This window comes from Lepus europaeus, chromosome 23, assembly GCF_033115175.1.
Source record: "Lepus europaeus isolate LE1 chromosome 23, mLepTim1.pri, whole genome shotgun sequence".
In the NCBI taxonomy this organism is placed as follows: Eukaryota; Metazoa; Chordata; class Mammalia; order Lagomorpha; family Leporidae; genus Lepus; species Lepus europaeus.
The window spans coordinates 13,960,657-13,979,765 of record NC_084849.1 but is presented as its reverse complement, the minus strand read 5'-3'; the positions used below and the strand labels follow the sequence as shown (position 1 = coordinate 13,979,765).

The 19,109-nt window shown below is 45.7% G+C and overlaps 1 protein-coding gene across 4 annotated transcripts in view; it reads left to right on the top strand.

The window, feature by feature from the left end:
• The window catches only part of TAOK3 (TAO kinase 3), a 197,198-nt gene that overhangs the window by 170,076 nt on the left and 8,013 nt on the right, over window positions 1–19,109 (top strand). For all 4 annotated transcript variants that reach the window (XM_062181919.1, XM_062181915.1, XM_062181916.1 and 1 more), the window contains exons 16-19: window positions 2,006–2,134; window positions 6,421–6,624; window positions 16,623–16,862; window positions 18,241–18,453. In XM_062181919.1, coding sequence (XP_062037903.1) covers window positions 2,006–2,134; window positions 6,421–6,624; window positions 16,623–16,862; window positions 18,241–18,453 — 786 coding nt within the window. The remainder of the gene's footprint in view (window positions 1–2,005; window positions 2,135–6,420; window positions 6,625–16,622; window positions 16,863–18,240; window positions 18,454–19,109) is intronic.

The window sequence follows — 19,109 nt, the reverse complement described above, 5'->3', positions numbered from 1 at the left end:
CGGCGCCGGCACCCTGGGTTCTAGTCCCGGTTGGAGTGCCGGATTCTGTCCCGGTTGCCCCTCTTCCAGGCCAGCTCTCTGCTATGGCCAGGGAGTACAATGGAGGATGGCCCAAGTGCTTGGGCCCTGCACCCCATGGGAGACCTGGCTCCTCCCATCGGATCAGCGCGGTGCACTGGCTGCAGCACGCTACTGCGGCGGCCATTGGAGGGAGAACCAACAGCAAAAGGAGGACCTTTCTCTCTGTCTCTCTCTCTCTCACTGTCCACTCTGCTTGTCAAAAAAAATTAATTAATTAAAAAATAATAATAATAAATAAAGAAAATTCAATTGTCATTTAAAGCTACCATATTAGTTCTATGTGACATTCTTGTCCATTCTTCTACACTTGAGCATCCGTCCCTTGATGGTAGGCTGGATACAAGTAAAGGGAAGTAAGATGCTGGGCTGGAGAGACCTCTTACCCATGTACCTGCAGTGTAAAATGGAGTCATCTTCCCTGCCACCCCCCACTCATGCTAAGACTTACATAGTGTGGAGAACTGCAGAGCACATGTGGCCCCTGAGGATGCAGTAAGTGGGGACAGGCCACCAGGTAACTCGGCAGTTAAGCTGTCTCCATGTGGAAGGATACGTCAGCTTGTGAGGAAGCATCCCCCCAACAGCCATCATTTCACACAGCACAAACCTCTGTCCAAACAGGAATGCTATTGATTAAACAAACCAGTCAGTTTCTTTCTGGGGAATGTGACTTGGTAAATATGTGGAGAGAATTTTTCCTAATGGAAGAATTTTTGATAATGGAAGCAAACAGTGAAAAGATACATAAACTTATGAGCGCTAAGCTAGCCCCCATCTCTTCAGTCCCTTGTCTTACATGGGTGCTTCATGTGATGGCTCCCTGAAATGGATTTTTTCACTTGTCAGAACCAATCTTTATTAGAATGCCTTGTATTTGGGCTGTGTTTTATCCACTTTAGACCCCCCAAAATGCTATGATGCCTGAATTTAATGGCTTATGTAAGATATCTAAGAAAACAAAATGCCATTCGTTTTCCTATTAAATATAAGATAATAATACTAGGAAATCAATAGTTGGGATAATTGGTCAGAGCTTGATTCTTGAAATAAAACTGGCCAGTATGATTGTTAATTTTATTTTATAAGTTAACCCTATGGCTACCAACAATATGATAAAAATCTTTTATTATTAAATCCTTAGTTCTTTCATCCCAAGAATGTTTTTGTGTTCAATAAGACATGATGATGGATCACCTTCATTTTCCCATAATTGGGAATTTATTTTAAGTGCTAAAAATTTCTCTTCATGTAAGATATGAGATTCAGAGAAAAGATTTCTGTAGTTTGTTTTCATTAATTGTTTGTTTAAAGTATTAAATTATTCTGCACTTAGGAGTTGTTTTAATGCTTTAGAGAATGTATACAGCTGAACGTCGTCCACAGAAGAGCAAATTCATCCAGATAGTGTTTGTTATTTTATTAGGAAAGGTATACAGCTGAACGTGGTCTACAGAAGAGCAAATTCATCCAGATAGTGTTTGTTATTTGTTTTTGTTTTTTTTTTTTTGTTTGTTTTTGACAGGCAGAGTGGATAGTGAGACAGAGAGACAGAGAGAAAGGTCTTCCTTTTTGCCATTGGTTCACCCTCCAATGGCCGCTGCGGCCGGCACATCGTGCTGATCTGAAGCCAGGAGCCAGGTGCTTCTCCTGGTCTCCCATGGGGTGCAGGGCCCAAGGACTTGGGCCATCCTCCACTGCCTTCCCGGGCCATAGCAGAGAGCTGGACTGGAAGAGGGGCAACCGGGATAGAATCCAATGCCCCAACCAGGACTAGAACCTGGTGTGCCGGCACTGCAAGGCGGAGGATTAGCCTGTTAAGCCACGGCGCCGGCCAAGTATTTGTTATTTTATCAGGTAAGATATACAGCTGATCGCCGTCTACAGAAGAGCAAATTCATCCAGATAGTGTTTGTTATTTTATCAGGCAAAGGTGGCTGCAGCAGATGAGAAGAAGTTCCAGCAACAGATCTTGGCCCAGCAGAAGAAAGATTTGACCACTTTCTTGGAAAGTCAGAAGAAGCAGTATAAGATTTGTAAGGAAAAAATAAAAGAGGTAAGTGTTCCAGTGTCCGTGGTCACCAAGTTGCCGCTGGAACTTGAAATCGACTCTTCCTGCATTGGCATCGCTATTCTAACCGAGCAGTCTGCACACTTCACATTATCACCGCTGGAAATCCCTGGATTTTCTGATTCTGGTGATCTGGGACAGAGTTCAAAAATGGGACTCTCAACAGGTTCTCCAGGGACCACATTTCAAGCTCCACTGATCTAATTCTAACCTGCTCTTGCTGCTTCTAGATTATCCTCCCCAGTTGAGCCAGAGTGATGTTTTCAAATCATAAACCCAGTCACATAACCCTAAAGGTTTTCAAATCCATTAAGGGGCAGGTGTTTGGTGCAGTGGTTAAGCCACCACTTGGGACACCTGTGCCAATATCAGTCCCCAGTTTCAGTTATGGCTTTGCTTCCAATTCCAGTTTTCTGCTAACGTGCTCCCTGGAAGGCAGCAGACGACGGCTCAAGTTCTTACTTGAGTCCCTGACACCCATGTGGGAGACCCATATTGAGTTCCAGGCTCCTGGCTTTAGCCTGGCCCAGCCCTAGCTGTTGCGGGCATTTGGGAAGTGAACCCTGCAGATGGAAGGTCTCTCTCTGTCTTTGTCTTTCTGCCTTTCAAATAAATAGAAATAAATTAACTTAGGACAGATCAAAATCCTACAAGTCCTTAGGTAGTCTGGTTCCAGCCTAACCCTACAGTGTCACCCCTCACCCCCACCCCACTCTCCACTGCTCCAGTCACACTGGCCACCTTCTGGTTCCTCAAATGTATCAAACTACTCACTTCCATAACATCTTTGCACATAGTGTTTCTTTGGCCAGGATCTTCTTCTTACTTCTGACCCCTCCCTGAGTACATTTCTGCTCATTCCTACTCCTGCTCCTCTTCCTGGTAAGATTCAGGATCATTAGGATCTTAACTCAAATATCACTTCTCTAGAGAAGCCTACGCTAACTTCCTGGACCAAGACAAATGTCTGTGCTTCCTTAACATTGGAGTTTTTAATTCATGCATTTTCTAATGATTATTTGAGCTCCTTACCCTACTAGCCAGTGAGCATCCAAAGCGCAGAGGCCATGTCTTTCTGTATCCCTGTGTCCAGTGTAGAATACTTGATAAATGAGGGACGGACTCTGCAGGGTGTGGTTGAAGAACATGAAGAGGACTTCGAGAGTCCTTCTGAAGCAGTGCGGTGTGGTCTGAACGCTAGGATTTCTTTAGTTCTGCTTTCGCCAGTACTTAGAAGTGACTTGTCTGTGGTTCCATGGACTTTCCTTCTGATAAGACGTAGAATACCTTAGGCGTAAACTTACTAAGAATGAAGCCTTAATAAAACTCAGCATGGGGTGTAGTTCTAACACATGCAGTCATGCATGGAAGCTCATCGTCCATTGTGCAGGTTAACAGTATAGCATTGGTGAGATTCCTCTCCAGCTCTTTTTCAATTAGGAAGTGAAAGCAAGCAGAGTGAAGTGGGATTTTTCCCCTGGCCAGGGTGGGCCACCAATACTCACAGGGCCAGATAGAAACTGTATTGAATCCATACTAGCCAAATGGGCAGAATCTTTGCCACTAGAAAGTCTAGAAAATCAGATACAGAGAGAAGCATCACGTACAATCCCCATCTTCTCTTGGTGATTGGCCTAAGCATAACTATGATATAACAGAAGGATGTTACTGGGTCACAGAGAGAGAACAGAGACTTTTTTTCTTTTTTAAAAAAGGTTTATTTACTTGATAGAGTGGCAGAGAGAGAGAGGGAGACAGAGAGATGCTGGTCACACAGGCAGTGGGTTAACCCACTGTGCCACAATGCCCACCCCTCTTGATTTCTCCAGTAAGAAATTCTGAGATTTTCTCAACTCTGAATACCTTATTTCTGACTCCACGTGTTTCCTTTTGCTCGGGGGTCCATCCTTTATGACGGTGGCCACCGTGTGGAGCTCTGGTGACACTGAGGCATTTGGAGGTTGCGTGAACTCGGCATTTAGAAGCCTCTTCTGGAAAGCAGTGCACCAGAGGCCCCACTCTGCTCTGGCAGAGGTTCTTTTGGGTTCACCACATTCAGTTTTACGAGCACAGAGACCACAGGCCTGGTCTTTGAGCAGGTTCATGAAGAAAAATAAGCTGAAAGCCAATCTGGGGTAGCTTCGACACCTTCCAGCGCAATCCCTATTTATGCAGCCAAGTTTATTTGAGACTCCTTAAAGTGACATGTATTTTCATACGAGTATGCTGATATACTTACAGATACAATCTCCATTGTCCCTACTATTGATAGATAATAGATATAAGGGTAATACAGAATGATGGATGGTCCAGAAATAATTTATCCTTGATTTTGGAGTGAATTTTTATGAATATATTTGAATCTGGGTGTGCAATCTGATAGTTAATGCTAAAGCTAGTGGTGAAATCATAGTATGGAGAAATGAGTCACCCAGCCTACCTGTTGTGACCCTGTTTACTCCAGGCTGGAAACAGGTCTTTCTCTTCATTCCAAGATTTCACGTAAGACTTCACTGGGACAAGACATTCAAGGAGCTGCCAATGTGGCACAGTGGATTAAAACCACTGCTTGTGGTGCCAGCATCCCATATGGGCACCAGTTGAGTCCCAGGTGCTCCACTTCAGATCCAAATCCCTGCTAATGCACCTGGGAAAGCAATTGAAGATGGCCCAAGTGCTTGGGCCCTTGTACCCACATGGGAGACCCAGAGGAAGCTCCTGGCTCTTGGCTTTAGATCAGCCCAGCTTTGCCCATTGCGGCCCTCTGGGGAGTGAACTAAAGGATGGAAGATCTCTCTCTCTCTCTCCCTCTCTCCCTCTCCCCCTCTCCTTCTCCCTCTCTCCCTCTCCCTCTCCCTCTCCCTCTCCCCTCCCCTCCCCCTCCCCCTCTCCCTCTCTCTCTCCCTCTCCCTCTCCCTCTCTCCCTCCCTCCCTTCCTCTTTCCCTCTGTCCCTCCCTCTCTGTAACTGTCTTTCAAATAAATAAATTAATTTTAAAAAAGAAAAAAGTCAAAAGTTGGTTTACAAGAACTTTTTGGCCAAGTGCAAAAGTAATCTAAATAGTATATATTGTGTGCCTCGCAAAGCGTGAAGTAAAATAGATGTTAGTAATGAAGGGGTAATTCAGCTGCATGAGTAGTTGAGAAAACAGGAGCACAGGTCAAGCTGGTCAGAGAAGAGGACCCTGCGCTTTCTCTCAAAGTGACCTTCTCACATTCACCGTAGGTTGACGCCTCAACTGCTCTGATTTACTGCTTTTTACCCATTGCACACATGTTCTGGAAAAATTCTGAATTTTTCTCTTTTGAAAATAGAGATTTTTTTTTAACTTCTAATCTCAAATGACGCTTGCTGTTCCCTGAAATTCAAACTAAGGACATTTGCATAATCACCTGGCTTTTTTATTTCTTAATGTGCCTTGTCACCAAGCTCCTATCATCTGCACCTCTCAGTGGCCTCCAGGCTGTCTCTGCAGGCCTGCCTTCGCCTGCCTCATCCCGTTCTCCACATGACAGGCAGAGTCATCTGTGTGAAATACCTCCTCATCATGACACACACATCTCTCCAATCTCTTTCTCCTGTGCTGAAGACTGGAGTCCTTAACTTGGCCTCTCCGGTCTCGATGGCCCTGCCTTCCTTGCCAGCCACATCTCATAAGTCACCCTATCGACCACCCTGGCCATGTTTCCTCCCCCACCCTAAGGGTTTTGCCTGTGCCTTTTCCTCTGCCTAGGGTCTTCTTCCCTCTTCTTTTCCACTGGTTAACTACTACCAGTTTTTCAAACTTCAGCTTAGTTGTTACCAAGCCCAAACACTTTCTGTTGAACATTAAGGTAGGACCAAGTACATCATCGTCACAGCAGTTATCACCATAATTTTCAGTGCATTTCTGTAGTTCTTGGATTAACTTTGATTCTATTCTGCAAAGCCCCATGATAGCAGACACCATGTTGTTTTGTTTTCCACTGGATCCTTGTGTCTTGCACAGTGCCTTTAACAGGATACTCATTTAGTGTGTGTTGGCCGAATGAGTGAACAAATAATTTCAGAGACTGAGAAGCCAGTAATATGGAAACTCACAAGTGTCCCTTTCACACAACAATCAATGGGGGGAAAAGCTTTGGGGGAGGGATGTTGTTCAACACCAAACCCTTCTGCCCTTCCATTTCATTTCTTAATCATTTCAGATAATTTGATCTGCATTTGCAATAATCTGTTCCTTTTGTTTGATGAGACCGGCTTTTTTTTGTTTGTTTGTCTTTTACGTTTAAGGAAATGAATGAGGACCATAGCACACCCAAGAAAGAAAAGCAGGAGCGGATATCCAAGCATAAGGAGAACTTGCAGCACACACAGGCTGAAGAGGAAGCCCACCTCCTCACTCAGCAGAGACTGTACTACGACAAAAACTGTCGTTTCTTCAAGCGGAAGATAATGATCAAGCGGCATGAAGTGGAGCAGCAGAACATTCGGGAGGTACGTGCTGTGTTCGTAACGGCTGTCACTACGAGGGGGAGCCGTGCTGGGGTCGTAACCACGTGGCCACGTCTGTGCCGCTCACTCCTAGAGCCTTAGCCTTTACGGCCTCTGGCACAGTGCCAAAACAATTCAGGGACGGAATTTACCTTTGGTAAGCGAAGCCCATTGCAGAACAAGCAAGCAACCTTTTCCGAATAAATGCAATAGGATTTTATTATAAGCCATGGCATGTAGTGAAGAATCAAAAGAAGTAGAATAGAGCATTCTTGCCTTCAACCTGCTTTTGTCAGACACTTGTCTGTTTTGTGACTCCATGTCAAACATCGAGGTAACAGGCTGGGGCTCCAAAACTAAGTCCATGCCTTCAGAGGGCTCCCTTTGTGCCAGGCACTGGACCAGAAGCCAGGGCCACCGAGAAGCCATACTCCCTGCCTGCAAGTGGCCCCAAGTCTAAGAGGAGACACAGATGTGTAACAGACCAATTACAACCCACTATGTCAGGCACAAAAATAGACATTAAAGAAAATGTCGTGAGCACATGATCATGCAAGGGCTTGGGGGGTTCTGGGACTGATGGCCGTGGAGTGTGACCAGAGTCGTGGGCATGTGGGGTGGAGCAGCAGAGCAAGAATAGCTGGAAGCAGGCTGTGGAAGGCCTCACTTAGGGCAAGGAATTCAGATCTAAACCCACGGCTACCAGAGGCTTCTAAGCATGAGCGTGCCATGAGGAGGCTTTGCCTTGATGTGGGGAACTGGTGCGCTGGTGTGGGGCCAGGCTGGCTGGTGAGAAGCCACGGACAGCAAGATCAGCCCGGGTGCTGTCAGTGTTCCAGCCTGGGGGAGGCAGGGGCCACAGAGGGAGAAGGTCAGATCTGGGTGACATTTCTGAAGCAGAACTGATAGTGATTCTTACCAAATAGATGTGGGCATTTCAGAAGAGGGAGGAGTCAAAAATGACTTCAAGTTTCTAACGTGGGGGTGGGGGGGTGGAGGTGGGGGTGGGGGGAGGACACGATGGCCTTCACTAAGATGAGGAGTGCAGGATGGGAGTCAGCTGCAGGCACTAAGTGCAACAGGACCTCATCGCAAACTGGAGGCGTCAGAGGAAAACTCCTGAAGAGCCGGCGTGCTGCTGAAATATTAAAGTGTGTTTAAAAAAGTAAGTGTTCACCTGCTTGAAGGCAACAAGCACATTCAGGCACAAGTAACAGCAAAGTGGGTCGGAATCACTTTTTTGGAGAACCATATTCCAGGGGAAGAAGACAGGGTGAAGCAAACTGAAATCTATTGAACACATACAGTAGAGGCCAGGCTCAGGCTCTTCGTATGTGTCATCTCATCTTATTGGGAGAGGGAGGAACTCCTGCATTTTCTGAGCAGGACAGAAATATGTCTAAAATTGTACTTTAGAGAGATTAGCCCAACGTGGTGGCGATGCACAGATTGACTAGGACGTGCGTTCTCTTTCTCTCCTGAGAGAGACAGGAAAAGACAAACAGAGACAGAGAGAGCTCCCTCTGCTGGTTTATTCCCCAAATGCCTCTGATGGCCAAGGTAGGGCCAGGGCCAGAGCCAGGAACAAGATCTAGGACTCTGATTTGGGTGACAGGGACCCAGCTACCTGAGCCGTCACCTCTGCCCCCCAGAGTCTGCACTGGGGGGAAGCTGGAGTCAGGAGGAAGAGCTGGGATTGGAACCCAGGCACTGTGAGTGGGATGTGGGCATCTTAACTGCCAGGCTAAATGCCTGCGCCCAGAAAGAACATGCGTTCGCAGTGAGGGTGATAATGCCCCCACAAGGGTGCAAATTGGTTCTTGTCCGAAGAAAGTGTCTTGGATCTCACAATGACTCATGGTCTTCTGAAGGGCATGGTACATACACAGGTGCAGAGAGCTGGGTTTGAAACAGATTTAGAGTATAAAATAAACAGGGCTTAGGGGCCAGTGCTGTGGCATAGCAGGTAAAGCCGCCACCTGCAGTGCTGGCATCCCATATGGGCACCAGTTCAAGTACCAGCTGCTCCACTTCCGATCCAGCTCTCTGCTATAGCCTGGGAAAGCAGTAGAAGATGGCCCAAGTCCCTGTACCCACATGGAAGACCTGGAAGAAGCTCCTGGCTCCTGGCTTTGGATTGGCACAACTCAGTCCATTGTGGCCAACTGGGGAGTGAACCAGAGGATGGAAGACCTCTATGTCTCTCTCTCTCTGCCTTTCCTTCTCTCTCTGTGTAACTCTGACTTTCAAATAAATAAATAAATCTTTAACAAAAAAAGCAGGGCTCAAGAGACAACGGGGGAGAACCATAATTATGTCTAGAGAAATGTAGATTTGGATAGAAACAGAGAAGCTTGGAGCGGGTGGTTCAGTGAGAAATTGATCCATTCACTACTGGACATTCTGAGTCTTGTTAGAAGCCAAAAAATCAAAATGAAAAAGTCTAATAGGATATGTTGGATTGTTTTCATCTGGCAATTACTGTTTTCTAATAGCATGCATTTGGGGGAAATCTGAGGCTAAAGGAATAATTATCGTCAATCAAAGATCTAGAAAGTACTTGCTCCCTCAGAAGGACAGGAACTGTGTGACTTCATCAGGATCAGATGAGTAACTCAGGGCATTCCTCTGCAGAGCCTAAGTTTTCCTTATGTTAGAGCTGCCTTCCTGAAAACGTCCAAGGTTTTTCTTTCTATTTACAAAGTAATAACATAACATTGAAGACAGATATGGAATATACTAAAGCTCACTACTGAGAGCTCTTTATAACAGCTTTACTGAGATGCCAGTGGCACATAAACAATGTGTATATTTATAATATGTAGCTTGATATTTTGATATATGAATAATTTGTGAAATGATCACATTCAACCCAATAACATACATAAGAGGACTTCAGAAAATGTGTGGGAAAATAGTGTTTATTTTGGTGCAAAAAATCTTGAAATCTGTGCATAGTTTTTTGATAATATGAATTTCCCACTTTTCAAAGACCCCTCATATGTCACTTCTACATTGTTATTATTTGTGTGTATGCATACATACATTGTGTGTGTTAGAAAGATTTGATTGTGTCTTTATTTTTTTCTTGTGTTTTTTTTTTCTTTTTTATTGTTTTTTGTCTTTTTTTCTTGTGTTTTTTATTTTTTGTCTTTTTTATTTTTTTCTTCTGTTTTTTATTATTTTCTTTTTTTTTTTTAAGAAAGATTTGATTTAAAATCTAACTTAGCAAATCACAGGTATGCAGTACAATATAATTAAGTATGTCACAATTCTGTTATTTAGATCTCCAGGGATCACATGCCTGAAGCTTTGTAATATTTCCCTAACCTTACCCTGTCTCTCCTTTCTTCATTCCCATCCTCCCAAGTTCTACATGAAGGCAGTCACCACTGACTTGAGATATAATATATATATATATATATATATATATATATATATATATATATTTCTGGTTTTTTCCCCCATATATGCACATATATAGCTTATGTGTTACAAATTATTTTAACTTTACAAAAATGAGATTATTTTTATGTCTGTGGGCTATTTGATTTGCAAGCAATAGCAATAAACGTGGAAAGGAATTTGTTGGAAGGATATGGAGTAGGTGACAGAGCTGGCAAACGGAACTGGAAGAGATGAAGAACCGCACTGGAGAAGCAACTTCCATGACGTAGAAGGCAGGAACTAACGGATGCTCCTCAAGGCACTGCCATTGGGATGTGTTTGTAATCTTTGTATCATTTCTGTTCACGATTCAGATTCAGAGGAGCAGGAGAGCATGACTGGGTACTGTGCCTGCCCGTTACTCAACACTCGCTAATTCCAGATAGAAGGGAGTAGTTTCCGAAAGCTAAAAACAGAACCTGTAGACAGAAGGAGGGAAGATGGATGCTGAGTCGACAAAGAGTGACTGACATCCACTCTACTGCTTTGTGACTCTTTTTCTCCCCATTTACTATCCGGCTCGCACAGCTGTCATTCTTGTAAATCTAATAGTATTTAATCTAATATTGTAGTATACTAGTTACACAGCTTTTTAAAAAAATATTTATTTATTTTTATTTATTTGAAAGACAGAGTTACAGAGAGGGGTAGAGCTAGAGAGAGAGAGAGTGGTCTTCCATCCGCTGGTTCACTCCCCAAATGACCACAATGGCCAGAGCTGAGCTGATCTGAAGCCAGGAGCCAGGAGCATCTTCCAGGTCTCCCACGTGGGTGCAGGAGCCCAAGGATTTGGGCCATCTTCCACTGCTTTCCCAGGCCATAGCAGAGAGCTGTACGGGAAGAGGAGCATCCAGGACTCTAACCAGCACCCATATGGGATGCCAGCACTGCAGGCCAGGACTTTAACCCACTGCACCACAACACCGGCCCCGTGTTACGTGGGTTTAAGATAATTCATTTATTGAGGCACTTCTCATTGGCAGTTTGTTGAGGCTATACAATATCACCAGCAATGCAACAGAGAAAATATCTTTATACACAGATAGTTGTATACATACGCAGCATTTTATAGGCTATATTCTCAGGAGTGGAATTTGGGGGTCAGAAGAGTTTACATGTCTGCATTTTTAAGTACATATTGCCAAATTGCCCTCTAAAGCAGCTCATACTTCCTTCAATAAAGTAGAAGGTGCCTGTTTTCCTCTGTCTGCCTACACTGAACATTAGTTATCCTTTTCACTGTGAAGACAGTTAAAGGGGTCACCATAAACTGGGTTGAGCTGCTTCCTCCATCACCACCACACACCATTTCCTAGCCAGTCGTTGAAACGAAGAACTGAAGCTAGGCATTGGCTGTCACAGGCTAACAACATCTCCATTTAAAAGTTTGAATGTTAGTTCTAACTCAGCCTCAGTGAGCGTGAGGATAAAAGCTGGTCCTGAGCGAAAGAAGCTGCTTTTTAAGAGGCTGCGACCACTGCCATTGGAACCTGAAACAGAGTGCCTGGAATACGGCTGGGGGAGGGGACGTTAGGGGGACACGGCCTGGAGCCACCTCCTAGCAGCAGGAGTCGTCACACACAAAGGATGGCACCGTGTTAGGGACCGTGTTGTAGCATATCCACATTAGCTTCAGCTCTGAGCTTACATTGAGCCTGGGGAGATGCTCGTGGTGTGTGATGTGGGCTGAGGGGAGGGACCTGTGCATGTCTCTGTCCTCATATTTTCTCCAGGGCATGTATACATTGAGGGCTTTGGTGGGCAGAAATGCCAGTACCATCAAAAAATTTTTTTTAACTTTTGCTCACTCGTTTTGTTGAATTGACCCAAGCTAAAGGTGCACATTATTCGGCTCTAATGCATATTGTGTCATTTGTACAGATGAAGTAACCACAGCATTGCCTTTGGCTGGAGCAAGGAAATTCTCCCAAATATGGTATCACCAACTAAAAACATACAACTCAAAAATAGCCATTCATCGGGACTTTTTTTTTTCCAAAGATCTATCTATTTACTTGAGAGGTGGAGTTACAGACACAGAGAAGGAGAGACAGAGGTCTTCCATGTGCTGGTTCACTCCCTAAATGGCTGCACAGCTAGAGCTGGGCCAGTCCAAAACCAGGAACCAGGAGCTTTTTCCAGGTCTCCCATGTGAGTACAGGAATCCAAGCACTTGGGCCATCTTCTGCTTTCCCAGGCCATCAACAGGGAGCTGGATTGGAAGTGGAACAGTGGGCCTCGAACTGGCGCCTATATGGGATGCTGGCACTGCAGGTAGATGCTTAACCTACTATGCCACAGTGCCAGCCCGGGAACTTCTTTTAATGGGAAATGTTGAATATCTAAAAACCTGAGTTTTATCTTTTTTAATATTTATTCATTTGAAAGGTAGAGTTACAAAGAGAGAGGGAAAGACAGATTGTCCATCCCACTGATTCACTCCTCAAATGACTGCAATAGCTGGTGCTGAACCAAAGCCAGGAGCTTCATCCAGGTTTCCCATGCTGGTGGCAGGAGCCCAAGTACTTGGGCCATCTGACTGCTTTCCCAGGCATGGTAGCTGGGAGCTGGGTTGGAAGTGGAGCAGCGAGGACTTGAACCAGCACCCGTATGGGTTGCCAGCATTGCAGCTGATGTCCCTGCACCACAACGCCGGACACAAAACCTGGGTTTTAGTCTCAGGTCTGCTTTACAGAAGTCGTTTGTTCTTACTGTTCCCTCAACCCCAAATGCGTCACTCTCATATATAAAAGGGATAAATCCTTGAAATTGTATCACTTCGAAGACTTGCAGTTAGGATTGAATGAGATATGTGAAATAACTTTTAAACATTCAAAGCGCATCACACATTACTCTGGATTCATTAAGCCAAGTGATGCATTGGGGTTTTTTTCCTTCCTGGGTTAAAATATCATTGGTAGCTTACCATTTACAACTCAACAACTTATGTACAAATTAAAGGTAAAGGGCATGGTCTACAACTGTAACAGGAAAAGGGTTGTGTTTCTCTCACTGTTCTAATAGTTTTTTTTTTTTTTTTAATTTGAAAGGCAGAGTTATAGAGAGGCAGAGAGAGAGAGAGGTTTTCCATCCGCTGGTTCACTCCCCAAGTGGCAGCAACAGCCAGAGCTACACTGATCTGAAGCCAGGAGCCAAGAGCTTCCTCCAGGTCTCCCACACGGGTGCAGGGGCCCAGGGACTTGGGCCATCTTCTACTGCTTTCCCAGGCCATAGCATAGAGCTGGATTGGAAGAGGAACAGCCAGGACTCGAACCGGCACCCATATGGGATGCTGGCACTATAGGTGGCAGCTTAACCCACAATGCCTCAGCGCCAGCCCCCCTAATAATTCTTAAAATGTAAGCTATCATATGCTAGTTATTCACTTTTGAATGCAGAATAATAATACATATTTACATAGTCTGAAGCGTTTGTTTATGGCCTTTCTCTTCACCTTCATAAATGTGGTGTTATGGTGGCTGCTGTTATCCACTATACTTCCAGAAGAACTAAAGTGTGGATCAGGAGACTCGCCCAAAGCCATAAATAACGAGTCAGTGAGGAGCCGACACTGATTCACACCCTGAGCATGTTAGCTTGTCAGGAAGACCCCTTACTTGTATCCTAAGCAGTTCCGACGCTGGTAGATGAAGCGAATTTCATTAAACACTGAGAGAGATAGGCTTCGTTTCTTCTCCAAATGTGCGTTTGCTTTGTGCCTTCGTTCCCCCGCCACCATGAGTTTCAGGTCTGTGGGCAGCTTAGACTCAGTTTGGACTTCTCAGTGTAGGAAAAGTGTGCACGTGCCCAGCACTGGGACTCCTGGAATTCTAATGTCGGACATGATGTCGTGACCTAGGACCGGGACATTGCCCATTTAAAGGGCCTTCTTTGACTCTTGGTTGGTCTGGGATAACGCTAGCCTGTGGGGAGGGCTCACTGTCATATGGTGCCACCTAGGGGCTAGTTACCAATCTCTAAACAAAGAAATTTTACAGTCCAGGTGAAGAGGAGAAAATCAAACAAGAAAAAGAAAAACCCAGAAGAAGTGGAGGCATGCTGTAGGAAATTATCTTTTATTCCTTAAGACAAGATTAAATTCTGTTTATACTTTGAATATTTTTGCTCTAGAAAATAGGTTCCAATGAAGGGATGTGCTGGTTCATTGCTCTATACCTTGTGCCTGTGGGCCCAACACATAGTAAGTGCTCAACAACTCTGAATAAATGAATGAATGATTAGAGACTGCGCTCTCCAACCAATGCTGTCTGTTGAGAGGACTTCTCGTCAATGGACAGAGGACCAAGTAGGCAAGATATTCTCAGACACGCTGAGACACCAGCGTTGTTGATATTTCTGTGGAAATAAATGACTTGCATTTTCTCCCGTAGTGGATGCTGTTGGAGAAGAGAGGCACCTGTTCTAATTTCTTCTAACTCAGAAGTTTTTCCCTTCCCTTGGCCTTCCTAACTCGTTCTGACATCACCCTCTTCAGAAACCAATGTGGACCTCTTTTGTAAAACCTGTCACTTCTCCATCCTTGCAAATTTTCCCAGAAAACTTTTTTCCCTGTATTAATTAAAGTTGTTTTGTTCGCATGTTAGCTGAAATTAGTTTTAGCTAGCTTAAGCCAAAACCATGGAATTTACCACGGAAATACAGGACTGCCTCCTGAAGCCCCGCAGCAGTAACTCTGGGCTCCCAGGAGGCTCACACCGGTGCTCTCAGCACTGACGTGGTCCCTGCGTTCCTTCTCCCCTCTCGTTCAGTCTTCAAGCCCAGGTTCCCCCAGTCCTCAGGGCTCACAGCAGCAGGCTGCCGCATGTGTAGCTTTATATGCCACACAGTCCCAGCCAACCACAGCGAGTAACTGGTGCTGACTCTCAATTCCCAATGCCTGCGAGAGAAAATGGCTTGGCCCAGCTTGAGCCACCTGTCTACCTCCGACCCGGTCAGCCGGGAGCCAAGCATGTATTCACACCTTAACAGATGTCTGTAAACTTCCCCATTAGGACGTTAGCAAGTTGAGGACAGAAGTCACACCCTACTATCCATGTGGACATATGCAAAGGACATGGTTCAGTTGTCTGTATGTAGTGCCACGTGGGAAATATTCTTGAATTGGTGAATGAAAAAGTTTCACCCAACTTCCCCTTTTTATTTCTACTTTGCCTTTCTTCCTTGCCAACAAGAATGAAAGAGACAGGAAGATAGCCAAACATTAATAGAACTGAAAACAGAGTAATGAGTTCCAGAAGTGATCAAATAGACTATAATGGAGAGGATGAAAGGGAAAAGATCTTATCTGCTTTTTCTTAGTATGCCTTAAGATCAATAGATTATTTTTAACTTTTTTTTTTATTTGACAGATAGAGTTATAGACAGTGAGAGAGAGAGAGACAGAAAGGTCTTCCTTCCATTGGTTCACTCCCCAAATGGCCACTACGGCCGGCACTGCACTGATCTGAAGCCAGGAGCTAGGTGCTTCTTCCTGGTCTTCAATGTGGGTGCAGGGGCCCAAGCACTTGGGCCATCCTCCACTGCCCTCCCAGGCCACAGCAGAGAGCTGGCCTGGAAGAGAAGCAACCGGGACTAGAACCCGGCGCCCATATGGGATGCTGGCGTTGCAGGCAGAGGATTAACCAAGTGAGCCACGGCGCTGGCCTATTTTTAACTTTTTTAAAAATTTATTTAGTTGAGAGGAAGAAAAGAGCACTTCCAGCTGCTGTTTTACTCCCCCAATGCCTGACTTGACCAGGGATAGGCAAGTCCACAGCCGGAAGCAGGGGCAGCCCAAGTCTTCTATGTGGGTGGCGGGAATCCAGTTACTTGAACCGTGGCTTCTGCCCCTCAGGATCTGCACTAGCAGAAGCTGAAGCCGGAGCCAGGAATCAAAGCCAGGCACTGCAGTGTGGAACACGGGTGTCTTTACTGCTAGGCTAAACACGTACTCTTGGCCTACTTCTGATACAGGCAAAAGCACATTGTTTCCCAGAAACTAAGGACATTGCTGACGCTATCAGTTTAATGCCCTGTCTCACTCCTGATTGCACATGAAGAGTGGCCTGGAGAGCACCTGCACCATTGCCATCAGCCCCCCACCCCCCGCCCCGCCCTGGGCAGTTATCCCCATTTTGGGTTGTGAGGGTCAAGCATCTTATGTTTCAACAGCTTCCTCTCATGAGTTTAATGGGCAGACAAAGTAGAGAACTGGAAGTTTAACTGAGGAAACATTGAGACGTAACCATAGCGAGTCACCTAATTAAGGTTCTCAATGGCTCTTTGAGATGAGGGAGATCAGGGAGAATTAATCCCATTTTACAGACAGTCCAGGTGTGACTGCCGTGAGGTTGCCCAGCTGGTGAGCGGTGGGCCCACAGAGAGGACCTCAGCCCCGGAGGTCATGAATGCCACCTCGTCAGGCCATGCTGCTGGACACTGACGGGTTGAGTGACAGGGTCAGCAGTGCCTTTCCTGGCCATGCCTCGCCTCGTGCGTGCGTGCCTTCCGGTCCTCTCCACTCACCTCCCTGTGTCTTCTGTTCCTGACTGCAGGAACTCAATAAGAAGCGGACGCAGAAGGAGATGGAGCACGCCATGCTGATCCGGCACGACGAGTCCACCCGAGAACTGGAGTACCGGCAGCTGCACACGCTACAGAAGCTACGCATGGATCTGATCCGTTTACAGCACCAGACTGAACTGGAAAACCAGCTGGAGTACAATAAGAGGCGAGAAAGGGAACTGCACAGAAAGCATGTCATGGAACTTCGGCAGCAGCCAAAAAACTTAAAGGTGAGAGGAACTGGAGTGTTGCCATCTTTGTGCCCAGGACACAGCTGGACAGGATCGCCACGGCCTCCTATACTCGGGTGTCTGCCAGAGTCACCTGCGCAACATCTCAGAATCACAGACCTTGGAGCCCCGTGCCCGCTGAGTCAAGCCCAAGGATCTGCTTTGACAAGCCCCTGAGGAGGGGCCGCTGGCTAGGCTGCTTGGAGACCCCTGTGCGACCTGATCTCTCGTGTCCTCTCTCTGAGCCCTCCATGAGCTGCCTTCTTAAAGCGCACTAACAGCGGTCCTGTGCGAACCCCGGGAAGCGAGTGATACCGGCAGGAGCTACCTTGAGTGCTGCTCTGCCTACCATCAGGACGCCACAGCCAGATCCAGGCTTAGTAGGAATGAGTGATTTATTAGTGATGTCTGTCACAGGCCTGGGACGTGGGACTGAAGCCAGAGGTGTCAGACGTTTACTCCCCTTGCGTGGAGGAAACCCTCTGGCCCACGCTGCCTCTGGCTAATTCTAGCTGGCCGCTTTTTAACAAGCGTTGTGTACTAAGCCATTGCTGTCTGCCAGGGAGGACACTGTCACTGCTGGCACAGTTAGGCGGTCAGCCTCCATCACACCAGCCGTGCTTCTGCCTTCCTAGCCAAATCTAAGCTGACTTAGGGATCTGTGTTAGCAGAAGTCCTCAGAGTGTTCCTGAAAGGCACCCATGACAATGGGGCAACCTGACAGAGCGCCTTCCGGCCTTAAGAATACACTCCCGCTTTTCCCCGCCAACAACAAATGCACATTTGACATTGCTCATGCAAGCACAACCTCTTGATGGGGGAAAGAGAGTCAAAATCACTTTTTTCTCCCACTTTGTGCTGAAATCCAGTGTAAATGGGTTAGGATGTGAAGTACTATCCAGATGTTCTCCTTTATTGATTTGTCAAGGAAACACTATAAGCCAGAGTAGTGAAAGCTAGTTTATATAATGTCAGCCCTTTCTCACTTGGAAATGGCAAAGAAAAGGGGAAAAAATACATAAGATGCTAAAGACTTTGACTAGGAAACCATGAAACTAATTGCCAACCTTGGAACAGGCTGAGCTTTATAATATTCTACAATCTGCTCAAAGCTGTCTCCTTGTTATGACCCATTTATCTTTGAAGCCATTTGAAAATTCAGAAGTATTTCCTTTCTTTTAATATAAAGGTGAAAGTATTGGCAGAGTTAACTCTTGTCTATGTCATACACATGTTCATTATTACTGACTAGTTTTGTGGGTCACTGCCCCAGAAGATAGAAGGTCCAGGTGCTAGTATTGTATCATTACAACGGGAGACTTTCTGTACTTACTAACGTGTCTTTCTTTATCTTCCCTTTGTCACTTTTTCTACACAGGCCATGGAAATGCAAATTAAAAAACAGTTTCAGGACACTTGCAAAGTACAGACCAAACAGTATAAAGCACTCAAGAATCACCAGTTGGAAGTTACTCCAAAGAATGAGCACAAAACAATCTTAAAGACACTGAAAGATGAGCAGACGAGAAAACTTGCCATTTTGGCAGAGCAGTATGAACAGAGTATAAATGAAATGATGGCCTCTCAAGCGGTAAGTGCTTAGGTTTGGTGCCACAGCTGCAAGAGCTTTGGGAATCAAGGAAATTCAAGATCCCGCCTTTTGTTCCCAGGATGAGTCTTGCACACATTTAGGATATTGGTGTTTTTCTGCTCAAAGAAGTGAGAAAAGGACGACGCTGAATAAAGCCACGCCAATGCGATGCTTGCTGGAGAGTGTCGTATGAGATGGAGCTCGAGGAATGATGTGCCAACCCAGACCTGTTGCACACAGGGACTTGAGGGCAAGACGTGATAGCCACCACCTATAACGCCATCTGTTCATTCATCAAAGGCCTACCAAGCGCCACTCCCAACTTGACAGGCACAAGTGAACAAGGCACAGCTCTGTCCTTATAGAGCGCTCAGTCAAGTGAGGAAGCTAGATAGACACACACATTCGTCCAATAAGCTTTTGCTAAGCCTTTGTGTTCAGCACTCTGCGGGCTCCAAGATAGTGCTGAGCTAGATAGACGGTCAGTCTCTGTCCTCATCCTTTCTGGCAGTCAAACCAGGTCAGACAATTAAGCAATAATGAGAAAGCATAGTAAGTGCTTTGAAGTGGGAGGTGCTGGGAGGTGCTGGGAGCTGTGGGAGACAAGTAGAGATAACGCCTCTGGTCTAAGAAAAGCTACCCAGTGAGAGCCAAGG